The 15,722-nt window shown below is 38.3% G+C and overlaps 1 protein-coding gene across 1 annotated transcript in view; it reads left to right on the forward strand.

Moving 5' to 3' along the window:
- Nucleotides 1-15,722, forward strand: part of RASSF6 (Ras association domain family member 6) — a 140,700-nt gene that overhangs the window by 90,069 nt on the left and 34,909 nt on the right. The window contains exon 2 of the mRNA XM_056111165.1: nucleotides 11,169-11,261. Within this exon, the coding sequence (XP_055967140.1) occupies nucleotides 11,169-11,261 (93 nt within the window). The remainder of the gene's footprint in view (nucleotides 1-11,168; nucleotides 11,262-15,722) is intronic.

Consider the following 15,722-nt stretch of genomic DNA (forward strand, 5'->3'; position numbering starts at 1 on the left):
CCAGGTTTGATTCCCAGCATCCCATATAGTCCCCCAAGCACCACCAGGAGTAATTCCTGAGTGCAGAGCCAGGAGTAACCCCTGCGTGTCACCGGGTGTGACCCAAAAAAACAAAAAACAACAACAAAAAAGAATAATAAATCCAGTATTTCTTGATCTTCATACTAAAGTCAAATAGAAAAACTATCTGACGTGTTTTAAAGTAGAATTCTTATCTATCCGTGATCCTGCAAATATAGAGTGGAAGTCGGTCTGTTAATTAGATACTTGAACACGTTGAGCACCAAAAATAAACTCACTGGACCATTGTAGAATTTCCACTTTCTTTTAATTTTTAAGCATTTTAAGATTTACATTTATAAAACAAAGTTCAAAATATTATCAGTAGGAGGGCTGGAGTAATAGTACAGTTGTTTGGGTACTTGCCTTGCACGCTGCCAAACTGGGTTTGATCACTGGCATCCTGGGTGGTCCCCCAAGTACTGCCAGGAATAGTTCCTGAGCCAGGAGTAACTCCTGAGCATTTCCAGGTATGATCCCCAAAACAAATAAATTAATAAATAAAGTAAAACCTTAAAAAAAAATTGTTGGTTTGGTGCTGATGATACTGCAAAGTGTATGTATGTATGTGTGTGTGTGTGTGTGCGTGTGTGTGAATAGAAGCACTTTGTACTTCCACAGTACCTGTGATTTGGACTGTTTTTTTGTTTGTTTCAGGGCTGGAGGATAGCACAGCGGGTAGGGCGTTTCGCCTTACAAGCGGCCAACATGGCCGACCCTAGTTCGATTCCTCCGCCCCTCTCAGAGAGCCCGGCAAGCTACCGAGAGTATTCGACCCAGACACAGTAACAACAAAGTCTCCAATGGAGACGTTACTGGGCCCGCTCGAGCAAATCGACGATCAACGGGAGGGCCTTTACCTTTACCTTTACCTTTTTTGTTTGTTTAAAATTTTCTTCCTTTTTTATTAGGCATGTCATAATGGAGAAAGTTTGATTGTTGCTATATTGTCTTAGCAAACACTGGGAAGATACAGAAGATAATAAAATAGCCCTCATAAAGATTTAAATATGGACTATTTCATACAAATAGTGAGGGTGTCTGTCTTTGGTAACTACTTTTAAGTAAAAGTAAAACAGCTTTGGCATTTTTGTAGTTTTGAAAGAGAAAGTTGTTTTGTTTGGCTTTTCAGCTGAAGTTTTTATCCATTCTGTGTGTGTGTGAGTGAGAGACAGAGAGAGAGAGAGAGAGAGAGAGAGAGAGAATTTATGGAATAGCAAAATGATAACAATGGCTAGATTTTGGAGTCTGTTTTAAAAATTGGAGGTGTCAAGGAAAAGCAAATTTCCAAAATCCAATTCAGTAGGTAGTAACTTATTACAATCATTTTCCAGTGTTGAAATCTTCCAGATTCTTCTGAGGCGCTTCTTTTAAAAACAGTGCAGGTGCAGCCCAGCCCAGACCTGACCAGTCTCCTTGGTGCTAAGGTCCACTGCATGCTGGTTTAGCAAGTTCCAGGGGTGGTTCTTGTGCCCTGAGCTCTGGCAATCACTGTTCTGTCGGTAAAAAAAGCTGCAGGCAGGGGAAAGGTGGGGCAAGAAAAAAAAAAGAACAAGGAAAGGAAAACGAAGAAATTTCTGAGGAGAAAAATCTGAAAAGAAAAACACGTGAATGGTGACACCCAGTCCAAGTCACTGTCATCTCTCCCAGGTGAGTTTGCCCAAACCCCGATGGACCAGAACAGGGACTAGACTCAGCCCTACTCGGTGGGTCCAGCGTCGAGCAGGATGCCCATCCCCTTCTCAGGATGCTTGGCCAGGAGCAAAGGAGTGTCCCTACCACCTGCCCCCAGGAAAGTAAACACTCCCAACATGCACTGAGGCGCAGGGAGGGGCTCAGGTTTCCTACACTTCCCGGCTGTGGAGACGAGGAGTAATAATTAACAGCTTCTGGGGCTTCAGGATCTTGCAGCCCAGCCCAGCTCAGAAGAGCCCTGGGCAGCCCCTCCCCCGTGCAGGTGAGTGAGCACTGCCGTCCCACAATCAGAGTTGGTGATCGAGCCAAGGAGCAAACGGCTGGAGAAGCTCAGCTGACAGCGAAGGTAAAACAAAATTTAAAAAAAAGAAGGAAGAAGGGGGGCGGCGGTGTGCTTTCTGTTCACTGTGTGAACAGGCAAAAAAGGGTGTTGTGTGTGGGGGGAACCCCTCTAGTCCGCACCCGAGGTCAAGTTGAGGGCATATTATTAGAAAGCAGAATCCGTGGGCAACCGAAGTTGAATGTGTGCATGTCTCACCTGCATATTACTTTTCTTTCAAATAGTTTTTCAGACTTGCCTTTTTCTGGCCCAGGTAAACTAGAGAGGGGCGGAAGCAGGTGGAGTAGAGCAGGGAAGGGTTTTTGGGGGGCTTGCTGTGGCCACTAACCTCCTACTTCCGTTTCTCAAGGGAAAGAGCCCAGGGAGCACTTTACCGGGAACTGTGCTCACCCTGGGAAATAATGCCAGAGTCCTCCGTGGCACCCCGTTTTTTTCTCAGTATTCTTATGGTTGCAAAATTGTCTTGGCTCAGCAGGCTTCAAAGGCCTTCCTAATTGAGGGTTCAGCTAAACTTCTGTTTCCACAACAGGGCAGAGACGTCTAACACCCTGGCACAGAACTTGGCGAGGCTTTCTGATAGAATTCAGGGGCTCTCCAGCCAATGAAAGAACGGTCACGAATGATTACACAGGACCCCCGGAGTTAAAAATACAAATTCTGAAGCTGAAGAGTCATAGGCTCAAATCCCAACGTGAGCACTTAGGGTTTTCCCCTAAGTGAGTGATTAACCTCGCCTAGAGTCAGTTTGGCATCTATAAAAATAAGCATCTTAACAGGATCCGACAAAAGGACTTTGGCAGTAATTAAACGACCGTGTTCTATAAACGGTACCATCTATTTGCATGAAGAAATAAGCAAGACTGCCAAACGGACGTGATTGGGGAGGGCGACTGACCTGAGGGAGGCAGGGCAGTGTGGAAGAACTTGAGTTCAATCGATTTTCAGAGAAAATCTGAAAATCGGGGCTGGGGGATCAGTTTGGGAGTGGGTGGCAAAGCTATGCTTCTCCAAGGAGCACTGAAATTGCCTGGCTCCTTGCTATTTTTGCAAAAATTTTTCAAATGGTAAATTCTAACATGGCCTGCAGGGACTGAACCCAGGGTCTTATACATCAATTACTTTTATTTTGAAAAACCCACATTTATAATTTTTATTTCTAAAAAAATAAAGAATTACAATAGGAGAGTTGTACACAAACCCATATGGTTGAACCCAAGACTATTTTGGAAGAGAGATTTCCCTTGAGTAACTTGGATCACACTAGACCATATTCTTAAATAATGGTAGAGGGTAGGGCGTTTGCCTTGCAAGCTGCCAACCCAGGTTCGATTCCTCTGCCCCTCTCGGAGAGCCTGGCAAGCTACCAAGAGCATATCGCCCACACTGCAAAGCTTGGCAAGCTCCCCGTGGCATATTCGATATGCCAAAAACAGTAACAACAAGTTTCCTAATTTGTTGTGAGACGTTACTGGTGCCCGCTGGAGCAAATCGATGAACAGCAGGAGGACAGTGCTACAGCATTATTGTTTGTACTGAAGTGGTAGACTTCCATCTGCACTTATTTCCTGTTGGCTCTCACATGTCAAATTACAGAAAGTGATTAGTCATATAAAATCTTATTTAAAGTGTTCTTTTGTTAATGTCACTGTTGATGTTGGTAATTTGTTGGTAATGTCTTATTGATGTTGGTAATTTTCATAAAGAAACAAACATAGCTGTGATGAGAAAAATGTTTCTTTGATGATATTTTATCTTCTTACTTTATGAACATAAAATATTTAAAAGATTATAGTTAATCCACAGTATCATCATTACTTCTAAGTACTGAGTTGAAATTCTCCAACATACTTATAACTGCTATGATAGTGACTGGAGACTTGTCAAACTAAACATATATAATTGTAGTCTAGATCTGATTCTGTAGTCAAAGAGTTAGAAATAATGCCATACATTTAAAATTTTAAGCCTAATTTAGAGTATGTATCTTTCCACTACTTTGCTCAACCAAAACAGAATAGAAATAATTCTAAGAATTTGTTTCCAGTTGTGCTCAAAATAATGTATATATAATAATATACACTATCTTATATAATTGTATATAATAATGTGTATATAATAAGATAGGCTTCTGGGAGCTGGGTTTTAAATCTCTGGGTCTTGGCCACTGATGGGATCACCAGCTCCCGGAAGCTTATCTTATTATCTAGTTCTTACTCTGGAGAATCTGGCAGGCTACCGAAAGCATCCTGCCCGCATGGCAGAGTCTGGCAAACTCCCTGTGGCATACTCAATATGCCAAATAGCAGTAACAATGATGGATCTCATTCTCCTGACCCTGAAAGAGTCTTGAATATGGCACTTTCTAAAATCTCAAGGGCTAGGATGAAGGAGACGTTACTTGTGCCTGCTCGAGGAAATCGATGAACAACAGGATGATCGTGATCATGATCATGAATGTGTATATAAAATTCTTTTAATATGTAGAGGTTTATCTGATATTTGCTTTAGTTACATAAAGTAAGAACAACCCTTGCATTTTAAATTTATTTTTATTGAGATAATTTTGATTTATATGACTTTATATTTTTAACTTAATTAAAATTTTTTGGTATTTTGGGCCACAGCTCGCAATGTTCAGGGTTACTCCTGGCTCTGCACTCAGGAATTACTCCTTAAGGTGCATTGGGGACTGTATGGGGTGTCAGGGACCGAACTTGGGTCTGCCTCATGCAAGGTTGTCCTATCTCTCCAACCCGCTATTGGTATATTTTAGAGGTACAGTGTTTTTCCACCTTGTCCATGTCCTACTGGTCACTGGATATTTTCAGCCCACTCCACACCTCCTTGGCAATATAAATTCTTTGCTTAGGGTGTAAGTGTCTTAATTAGACATTTTATCTACCCTTATTGTATTAATTAGTATCAAACATTTGAGCGAGATCATATGTTAATTGCCCTTTTCTATTTTGCTTCACTTGACCAACTCCAGTTTTAACTATATTGTTGCAAAGGGCAAACTTTCATCTTTAATAGTTGAGTGGTATATCTTTGTGTTCCTATATTAGGTTTGGCCCATTTGTCCCTTTTTACACACTTGGCTTGTTTCCAGATAGTGTCGACTGTAAACATGCTGCAGTGAGCATGGGTGTGCACATATCTTCAAATTAGTTTTTCTGTTCCTTGATCAGATACTTACGAATGGAATTGCTGGATCCTATGGTAGTCCTAATTTCAATTCTTTGAGGAGTCTTCATACTGTTTACCACAGTATCTGAAACAATTTACATTCCCACCAACTGTGAATGATTTTTTTTTTTCAGATCCCTGCTTGCTCCTGGTCTTTTCAATAAAGACCATTCACACAGGTATAATGTGATATCTCATTGCAGTTTTGATTTGCATTTCCTGATAATAAACGATAATGAGATTTTATGTCCTTGTGTATGTCTTCTTTTGAGGTGGGTGGGGGATGGAAGGCATCCCCTGTAGTGCTCAGGGCTCACTCCTGGCTTAGTGCTCAAGCAATTATATGCAATGCCAGGGATGGGACTGTGTCAGCTGCGTGCAAGGAAAGCACCTTAAACCCCGTACTATCTCTTTGGCTCATACATTCCTTCTGTGATGAATTATCTGTTCAAATTTACTCCTTTTTTCTTTTTCAGGGGATTATTGTTTATTATTGTTAGTTCTTTTTATATCTTAGATATTAGCACTTTGACAGATGTATCATGTATGAATATTTTCTCCCATTCAGCAGACTGCCATTTTGTTTTAATTATAGCTTATTTACCTGGACAGAAACTCTTTAGGTTGATGTAAATACATTTGTTGATTTTAGTTTTATTTTTGTTAGTGAAGTTGAATTACTGGAGCCATACTGGATATGGAGTTTGGCCTATGTTCACTTCTATGAGTGTAATGGTTTGGGGCATATCCTCTAACTGTGTATCTATTTTTGGTTAAATTTTCTGCTTGGTGTGAGATAGTGCTCCAGTTTTATCCATTTGCATGTGGCTATCCAATTTTCTCACCACCATTTGTTAAAGTGACACTTCTTTCCCAATTTAGCTCACTTGGTTTCTTTGCCATAAATATATATACATATATATGAACATTTATCATTGGATTCTGAGTTCTATTCCAATGTGTAGTTTTTCTGCTTTCATTCAACACTAGTTTGAACCACTTTCTTCTTTCGTGAGCGTGCACGTGTGTGTGTGTGTGTGTGTGTGTGTGTTTGTGTGATATGTTGGGAATCTGACTCAGGGCTTCACCCACCTGCTGTTCTCACACTGTTCTGATTACTAAAGATTTGTGGTAGAGGTTATGATTGGGACAGTGATGCTGCCCAAGGTTTACTTTTGTTGTAGAATTGCCTTGACTATTTGAGGTCATTTGTGGTTCGAAATAAATGTTAGTAGGTTCTATTTTTATGAAGAATACCATTGGATTTTTTGTAGAGGCTGCATTGAATCTGCATAATAGTTTGGGTAGGATGATCATTTAACAAAGTTAATTCTCTCAGTCCATAAATATAGAATGTATCTCTTCCTTGTATTTTCTTCCATTTATTTTTAACAACTAGTTGATGAACAACAGGAGGACAGTGACAGTGACAGTTTTTGGTATAGAAACCTTTTACTTCCTTTGTTAAGTTGATTTCTTGGTACTTCTATTATTTTTTACGTGATAGCAAAAAGGATTTTTTCTCTTCTTTCTCTACACTGTTACTTTTTTGCAACAGTGATACAATAGATTTTTGCAGGTTGGCTTGGTAGCTGGTCACTACTTTGATGTCTTTTTCTGACTAATTCCTGCGACTATAATCACTAATATTAATACTATGTTGGATAATAGTGGTGAAAATGAAATATTTATCTTCTGCCTGTACTTAGTTTTCAGTATTTTATATTAAATATATTATGGGCTGGAGCGATAGCACAGGGCTGGAGCGATAGCACAGCGGTAGGGCGTTCGCCTTACAAGCGGCCAACATGGCCAACCCGAGTTCGATTCCTCCGCCCCTCTCGGAGAGCCCGGCAAGCTACCGAGAGTACTCGATATGCCAGACACAGTAACAACAAAGTCTCCAATGGAGACATTACTGGGCCCGCTCGAGCAAATCGACGATCAACGGGAGGGCCTTTACCTTTTACCTTAGCTGTGGGAATTTTACTATGATGCAATATGTTCCTTATATCCCCCATTTTATTGAAGAGGTTTTTTTTTTTCTTATCATAAGTTTATGTTGGACTTTTTCATAACACCTAACAGTATACCAGTATAACCACATATGATTTTTGTTGGTCAGCAGTGTTAGGGGTTGTGCTTTTTTTTTTTTTTTTTTTGCAAACCCTACCCCGACCCCACCCCCTAGTTTCCAGGTCAAGAGTATAAAGAAAACTTCTCTAGTTTAGAACTAAACACATATTTTTAATTTAATATATATTTGTAACTTTCCATCGATTCTTAAGTCTAAAGTAGTAAGTTAAAGAAAATTTATTTTGTACCATATAGAGAGCTCAATGAGCTTGGGTACATGGTTTGCATGCAAAAAGTCTGGATTCTATCCCTGGCACCCTGTGTTCACTAAAGCAACAACAAATCCAGTCTCCAGGGCTACACCTAGCAGTGTTGGGGGGATACTGGGGTTACTCCCATCCCAGTCCATGTAAAGATGTGATACTGGGGCTTAATTCTGTTCCTACTACAGGGAAAGATACACTCTTGACCCTCAGCTAGCTCCCTGACTTCCTTCCCTATTTTCATAAACAAAAACTCGCTTAAATTTTTTTCTCTTTATCTGCTCTTTTTATTATGCTTTTATCTCCTGTTTTCTTATAGTCTTGAATAACAAATAAAAATTTGAATTTTGAAAAATTAAATTACTAGAATATAATATGCTTAAAATCCCTAGTCACACCCTAATGCCAATTTTATGAAAACATGAAGGAGATTATTATTTACATATGACCACAGTTTCTCAAGCCTGAAGGAGACTGGCAAGATGTTATGTCACACTTAATCAACCCTTCAAGTCAAAACTTGATTTTAGCTGCCTGGAAACTTAAAATTGCATTTGTGGGACTGGGACAGGGTTCATCAAGTTTGAGCTGAGTTGCTGCAACAGAAGAAATATGTTCCCTTGCACAGAATCATACAGGAAAAATTCTTTCTAGTATGACTACAAAAACTTACTAATTAATCTATTGTTCCTTGTCACAGATTTGTTTTGTAGTTTTTTAATGTACAGAGTACGTTTTTCTATTTCTGTGTACCATCAAACATTGCCCCAATCTACTGCAGCTATCTTATATTGCCATATTGCCAAAAGAATTTCAATGATTCCAGAATATCTCTTCGGACTATAGAAGCCTTGAAAATTGAACAAGATATAAAAATTGTTCATAGGTTTCTGGAAATGTTATTATTAGATATAAAACCAGTTAGATTTCAGAAACTTATTTCAGCCAGGCAGAATTCCTTATGTACGTTTTTGCTTTTAAATTTTAATGCTTCTAAATAAAAAGTAAGCCCTGGACCAAGAAGTTAAAGCTTCAAAGACCCCCACGTACATTTGTACATTTAGAAAAAGATGGAATAGGATGATAACTTAAATACTAAAACCTGGCAGTGTCATAACTGTGATAAATTGAAAACTTTAGAAGTTCTTAGAATGTATGCCAAAAAATACCAAAGTTTCATAAATCGGATTTCTCTTAATTGTTTGATGCCAAATTTGTACATATTTGCTCGAGCGGGCCCAGTAACGTCTCCATTGGAGACTTTGTTGTTACTGTGTCTGGCATATCGAATACTCTATGTTCATTCTTATTTACATACATTAATTTCTATTGATGTGTATATGCATTAGTATATAATTGTACAGACATTACCAAAATATAACTAATATTTCCATCAAATATAAATAGATTATCAGCACAACTTTGATTTAGGATTTTTTCTTAAATTTGCAAATCGTTAGCATTGGGGGAGCAGAGTAGTTTGTACGATATTTTCTTTTTTCTTTTTTGCTTTTTGGGTCACACCCAGCGATGCTCAGGGGTTATTCCTGGCACTGAACTCAGGAATTACTCCTGGCGGTGCTTGGGGGACCATATGGGATGCCAGGGATCGAACTCAGGTCAGCCGCGTGCAAGGCAAACGCCCTACCCGCTGTGCTGTTGCTCTGGCCCTGTAAGATATTTTCTTAGCAGAATTGCTTCACTGCTTGTCTGCCTTTTTTCTTTATGTCTATTTGTCACACAGTTGTTATTCTCTCAAATTGATTACCAAAGGGGATACATAACATCAACTCATATGTTTTCTCACTCTAATATTTATTTATGTTCTCTTTAATATATATATCTATAGAGATTTATGAAATTATATATTCTCTTTCCTTTTCTATTTATTTTCCCTAAGTTCTATTAAGAATATAATTTTCAGTTAAAACAGGAAACTTATATTAGTGAAAAATAAAGTATGTTTTTCCCAAAGTATATATTAAATAGTAAAAAACAGAGGAAAACACTTTAAACTTTATGTGAAGCCTCAGGCAAATAGAAAAAAAAAACACCATATTGTTACTTTTTTTTAAAAAGACACCTGTCATGTGAACACTCATGAGAAAAAGGTGTAGATCACAGATTTTCAGTTGTTCTCACAAGTTGCAGTGGTAAAATGTTTGAAAACAATGATTTTAATGATGTCATTTATAAACTCCCTGAAAGTGAGTTGTAGTTAAAATTCTCAATTCTAAAAAATTAAACAAAACTGAAATTTACTGTTTAAGCTTTTTTTCTTACAAGTGAAAATTTTGAAGCAGATTTTACACTTCACCCTCAATTCTTTAAGACACAGAAAAATATCTTAGAATGTACCAATTCATAAAATAATTTAAATTATCATAATTATTATCAATTATAGTTTAGGTAACATGGTTGCAATTTATGTTATCATTTGCAATTTTGATGCTTAAGCTCATTATACTCCACTACAACCCTCCACCATGATCTTCATGTTATTTCTAGTAACCTTTTCTTTCTTTCTTTCTTTTTCCTCCCATCATTACTTGCTCATCTTAGTTTTGTAATCCAAGGCCAAGGATTTGTCATCATTCAAAACTCTTTTGGTTTTTCCCCCCTTGATCTGTCTCTCTATATATGAATGAAATCATCTGCTATGTGTCATTCTCCCATTGACTAATTTCCCTTAACTTGATATCCTATGGTTCCATCCAAATTGTGGTGAACTGTAAGATTTCATCCTACTTATTCCATTTTTGTATGCGTGCCATAACTTTTTTATCTATTCATCTGTTATTAGAAGTTTGAGTTATTTCCATGTCCTAGCTATTGTACTAAGCACTATTATAATCAGATGTTTATATATCTTTTCTAATTAATGTTTTTGTGTTTGGTGGAGGGAGGGTGGATGCGAAAAATAGAAATAGCTGCATGGAATGGGAGTGCCATTCATACTTTTTTTAGAAGCTTCCACACTGTTTTTCACAAAGACTAAACAAGACAACATCCCCACTAACTGTGAATATTCCTTTTCCACATTCTTCCCCAAACTGATTGTTTCCAGTCTTTTTGATATATGCAATTCTCACTGGTGTGACAACTGAAATATTGTATTCATATATTGTATTCATGTAAACTTTCCCAAATTATGGAACAAATCTGGTGAAAAGAAAATTGTAGAAGCTTTGATAATATTTAGAACTGACTTCAAATTAAATTTTCCTCTACTTACTAAAAGTATTTGAATTGGAGAGAATAATATCTATGCCTTCTGGAATAACATCTGTGCCTGAGGATTCAATGATATGGCACCTATATAATGGTTTGTAGAATATAAGTAAATTCAGTAATTTAATTTTTCATACTTAATTTAAGTACATGGTTAAAAATACTTTTTTGTTCTACCTTAACCCAAATCATATTTCCACAAGTGAAATACTACTTGAAAAATTTCTCTAAATATGTTATACATATAAATTCAAGTCAGAAATTAATCTATGATTGTATCACAGGAACATATGATTAATATTTTTCCAATGTTTTAGGATATCCTCAGATGATCTCTATAAGGAGAAGTTTACTCTGATGGCTCACCAATCTTCTTGGATCTTCATCAATGAGAGGACATTCATCACCAAGTAACTATACCTGCATTTAATGTCATTCTACTCAATCAGTCATCAATAGTATGGCCAAATAACTAGACTAAGGGTTAAAAATAGCTTTTCTCTCCCTTCCCTCTTTCCTTGCTCTTTAGAACACTTTCCTATTAACATTAGATTATATTTTTATCTGCTCAGCATCCAGCAACTTACTTGGTTTGGGAATAAAAAAGGGAGTCTTTGAAAACTCTTAGAGTAAAGATGAGGACAAAGTCTAGCTGAACTAGAGCAGAAGTTGAGGGTGGGAAAGATTAAATAGTAAAATAACAATACCTGCGGCACCAGAACATGACCCATGCAAAGAAGAGAAACAAAGCCAAGTAAGTGACAGAAGGAAGTACATGTAAATAATACAGGATTGGGTAACAAGAAAGCAGAGCAAATAAAAATGCCATAAACAGGATTAAAATCACAACTGGAGACTAAGTGTGAAATATAAGAGGCGAGAAGAAGACATGCAGCAAAAGATAGAGGCTTCACATATTTCACGGTCATGGTCACGGTCCTCCTGTTGTTCATCGATTTGCTCAAGTGGGCCCAGTAACGTCTCCATCATGAGACTTGTTGTTACTGTGTTTGGCATATCGAATACGTCACGGGTAGCTTGCCAAGCTCTGCCGTGCGGGCGAGATCCTCTCAGTAGCTTGCCAGGCTCTCCGAGAGGGGCGGAGGAATCGAACTCAGGTCGGCCATGTTGGCTGCATGCAAGGCAAACGCCCTACCTTTGTGCTATCAAATATGTATTGACTGCTCACTCTTTGCACTCTGAGTATTCAGCCATGAACCAAACAAAACACTTGACTTCATGGAGTTAGCTTATGAAAGGCAGATACAATTTATATATATATATATATATATATATATATATATATATATAATTAGTAAGTATTTATGTACTACTAGAACTAAAAAAGTATTAAAAATAAAATGGAGAGGGGCTGGAGCAATAGCACAGCGGATAGGGTGTTTGCGTTGCATGCGGCCGACTGGGATTTGATTCCTAGCATCGTCCCCTGAACACCACCAAGAGTAATTCCTGAGTGTATGAGCCAGGAGTAACCCCCACAAAAAATAATAAATAAATAAATAAACAGTGAAAGAAATAATGTGTGCTGCTTATGCACAATAGGAAGGGTTCTGATTTCATATAAAATGGTCCAAGGAAGGTCTCAGTCAGAAGTTAGTGTTAGAAAAAAAAATTAAAGAAGATGAAAGTTCCAGAAAAAGAAGAATGTAAGAAGAGCAGAAGATTTTCTTGTAGAAGTAGAGAGATTATAAAGTAGAGATATTATAAAGAAAATTGGAGAGGTGATGAGTAAAATGGTAAGGAATGGGAACCTACTTGAGAGGGAGAGAAGGTGAAGAACAGGGTCTTTCTAAGATTCCACTGGCCACTGTCCTCCCATTGTTCATCGTCTTGCTTGAGCGGGCCCAGTAACGTCTCCATTGTGAGACTTGTTACTGTGTTTGGCATATTGAGTACGCCACGGGTAGCTTGCCAGGCTTTGCCTTGCAGGCGAGATACTCTTAGTAGCTTGCCAGGCCCTCGGAGAGGAGCAAAAGAATTGAACCTGGGTCGGTCTGGTTGGCCGCGTGCAAGGCAAATGCCCTACCGCTGTGCTATCGCTCCAGCCTCTTACTAAGAATATTTTGTGCTAATATTTTGATTGTATTTGCTGCCTCCTAAGGAAAATTATGAAGAGGGGGCAGTGTGTTTAAAGATAGTAACCCTGAATCTGCACAGCATTCCTTTTTTCTTATGTGTCTTCTGAACAATATAATATATACTGTTATTATACTTATACATATATGTATGTTATTCTGAACAGTATAATACAAGTTTGTCCAACTAGGAAAATAAATTTATCACATGGACTGGAAGTTCAGAGAAGAAATAGTACAGGCATGGGAGAAGCATGTGTGAATGCATTTGTATATTTTCCTGTTACCAGTGCTTGACTCATTTCAGGTCATGAAATGAAGATTCCCATCTGCCCAGGCTGATACATTGCTAAATGACTCCCGGGCCTCACTTCTCAGCGGGAGTCAGATATTTCTTTTCCCTTCATTTACTTCAGCTGTGACACAACAACTCTTGACTTCCTGGATTCCTGAGGAAGCCACGACCTTTCTCCCAGAAACCATTAGATGCACCCTTAAGAGCACTTCCAACTCACACAGCAATGTTCCATCTGCTGTCTGCACTCATTCATGAACTCCATGAACTAAGATCTTATCCTCTGACAAAAACTCAAGTCAAATGTCACAGAAGATGCCATGCCCTCCCAATTCTGTTTCTTGTTTGTTTTGCTGTTGGACTTCTGGTAGTGCTCAGGGCTAACTCCTGGTTCTGTGCTCAGAGATCACTTCTAGTGAGGCTCTGGAGACCAAATGCAATGCTGGGGATCAAACCAAGGTCCTCAGAATGCAAGGCGAGCAAGCACCTTACCTTCTGCACTATTTCTCTGGCCCTCTAGTGTATCTTTTTCCCTCTAGTTCTCCCATCCTCAAACCCTCAATGTTCTCTAGAACAGGTTTCTTCACCTGCTGGTTCTATTCTCAACTGATTCAGGTTGATTTTATGTAACTCCCTGACCTCACATTGCCTTATTTTTGTTTGTTTGTGTACTCAGTATAAGAAAAATCAAGAATTGTCACTGAAATGACCATTTATTTCACACACTAGTGATTGTAAATCATTTTTGTTTCCTTTTAATACTTTATCGCTTTTCTTTCTTAATTTATTTTTCCATAAAATCACCCCCAAATCACAGTGAGACCTTAATTGATCCATGTTAATCACTTGTGCATTTGTTGTTTAAATAATTTTCTTCCTATGCAGGGATGATTAATAAGTACATTTTATAAATTTGAATAACAAAGATATGCCACTCTCAGATAGTTGTAGCACTGTAGCACTGTCGTCCCGTTGTTCATCGATTTGCTCGAGCGGGCACTAGTAATGACTCCATTGTGAGACTTGTTACTGTTTTGGGCATATCGAATACACCAAGGGGAGCTTGCCGGGCTCTGCCGTGCAGGCTGGATACTCTCAGCTTGCAGAGCTCTTCAAGAGGTACAGAGGAATTGAAGCCGGGTCAGCCACGTGCAAGGCAAACATACTACCCGCTGTGCTACTCCAGCCCAAACTATTCACCCAATATGCATTATTCCTTTTACCAAGGAATAATGGTCCTTGGTACTTTTTGCTTAAATAAAGGAGGCAGCCACAAAGATCCAGTATTCCAGAGACTGCTCCTCTACGCCTGCCTGCAAAGCTAGCTGGACACCATTGGCCTGAGTTCCCGGACTGGGGTCTTCTCTTGATGAGTGGAACAAACACTGCGTTTCCCAGGGAGTCCCAGCATGGCAGGTCTATAGGGAGAAGAGGGCACTAATTTCTGATGAACTTTAATCTTAATTAAACATAACGTGTCTCCTTTGACATGATTACTTAGAAATTAGAACTTTTATTTTTATTTCAATTTTGAAATTAATTTTCTAATGAATTTAGAGGACATGGTCACTAGTATAATTGGGTGACCTGGCAAGTATTAACATTTTTGTTAATTTGATATGAAAAATTAGCACACCCCACCAGCTCCAAAGTACCTAAAACCCTCCACCCTATGCAAAGAGGCAGAATTTTTTAAGCAGCAGTTTGGACCAATTTCTCAATGTCTTTAAAAAACAAGAAATATTTTCTACATGTGGATTCTTTGTTACTTACTTTTAAATCCTTATTATTCATATGTGATGACCTGGCAAAAAATAAATTTTTATGAAGAGAAATAGGATATATCATATGTTTCCATGTCACAAAAAGCCCCAGAGTTGTGAAAAATATAATTTATTAAATTTTCTTGTATTATAGCTTCTATAAGCATATATTGACATATCAAGAGCCATATAATGAGTTACTCCTAATAAGTTTGTCTACTTTTGTCTATTTCTTATAAGTTTAATCATTTCAGTTTTAAGCAATAAGTATCAAATACATGAAAACGCTCCAATGAAAGTTTGAGAGAGGCCAAGGTTGGAACTCAGTGGTAAAGTGCACATCTGTATGAATGAGGCATTGGGCCCGATCCCTGCCATCTCAACACAAAATAAAATACACTAACTCCCTATTACTGCCTCCCTGATCCCTGGTAACTAAAACATTTTTAAAAGATTAAATTAATTGAAGAAAGTCTGGTGAACTCAAAGTTTGAAGACTAAATGATAGATTGCACTTATGGGGTTTACTTGAATTTCTGGTTATATTAAACACACCAGTGTAAAATTATTTTCTCCTCTAAAAGTAAGTCAGGGAGCCAAAGAGATAGTACAGTGTATGGTGCTTGCCTTGCATGTGGTCAACCTTGGTTCAATCTCTAGCACCATCCATGGTCTCCTGAGCATCACCGGGAGTGATTCCTGAGCAAAAGAGTCAAG

The sequence above is a fragment of the Sorex fumeus genome, unplaced genomic scaffold, assembly GCF_029834395.1.
Source record: "Sorex fumeus unplaced genomic scaffold, SorFum_2.1 ptg000013l, whole genome shotgun sequence".
Taxonomy (NCBI): Eukaryota; Metazoa; Chordata; class Mammalia; order Eulipotyphla; family Soricidae; genus Sorex; species Sorex fumeus.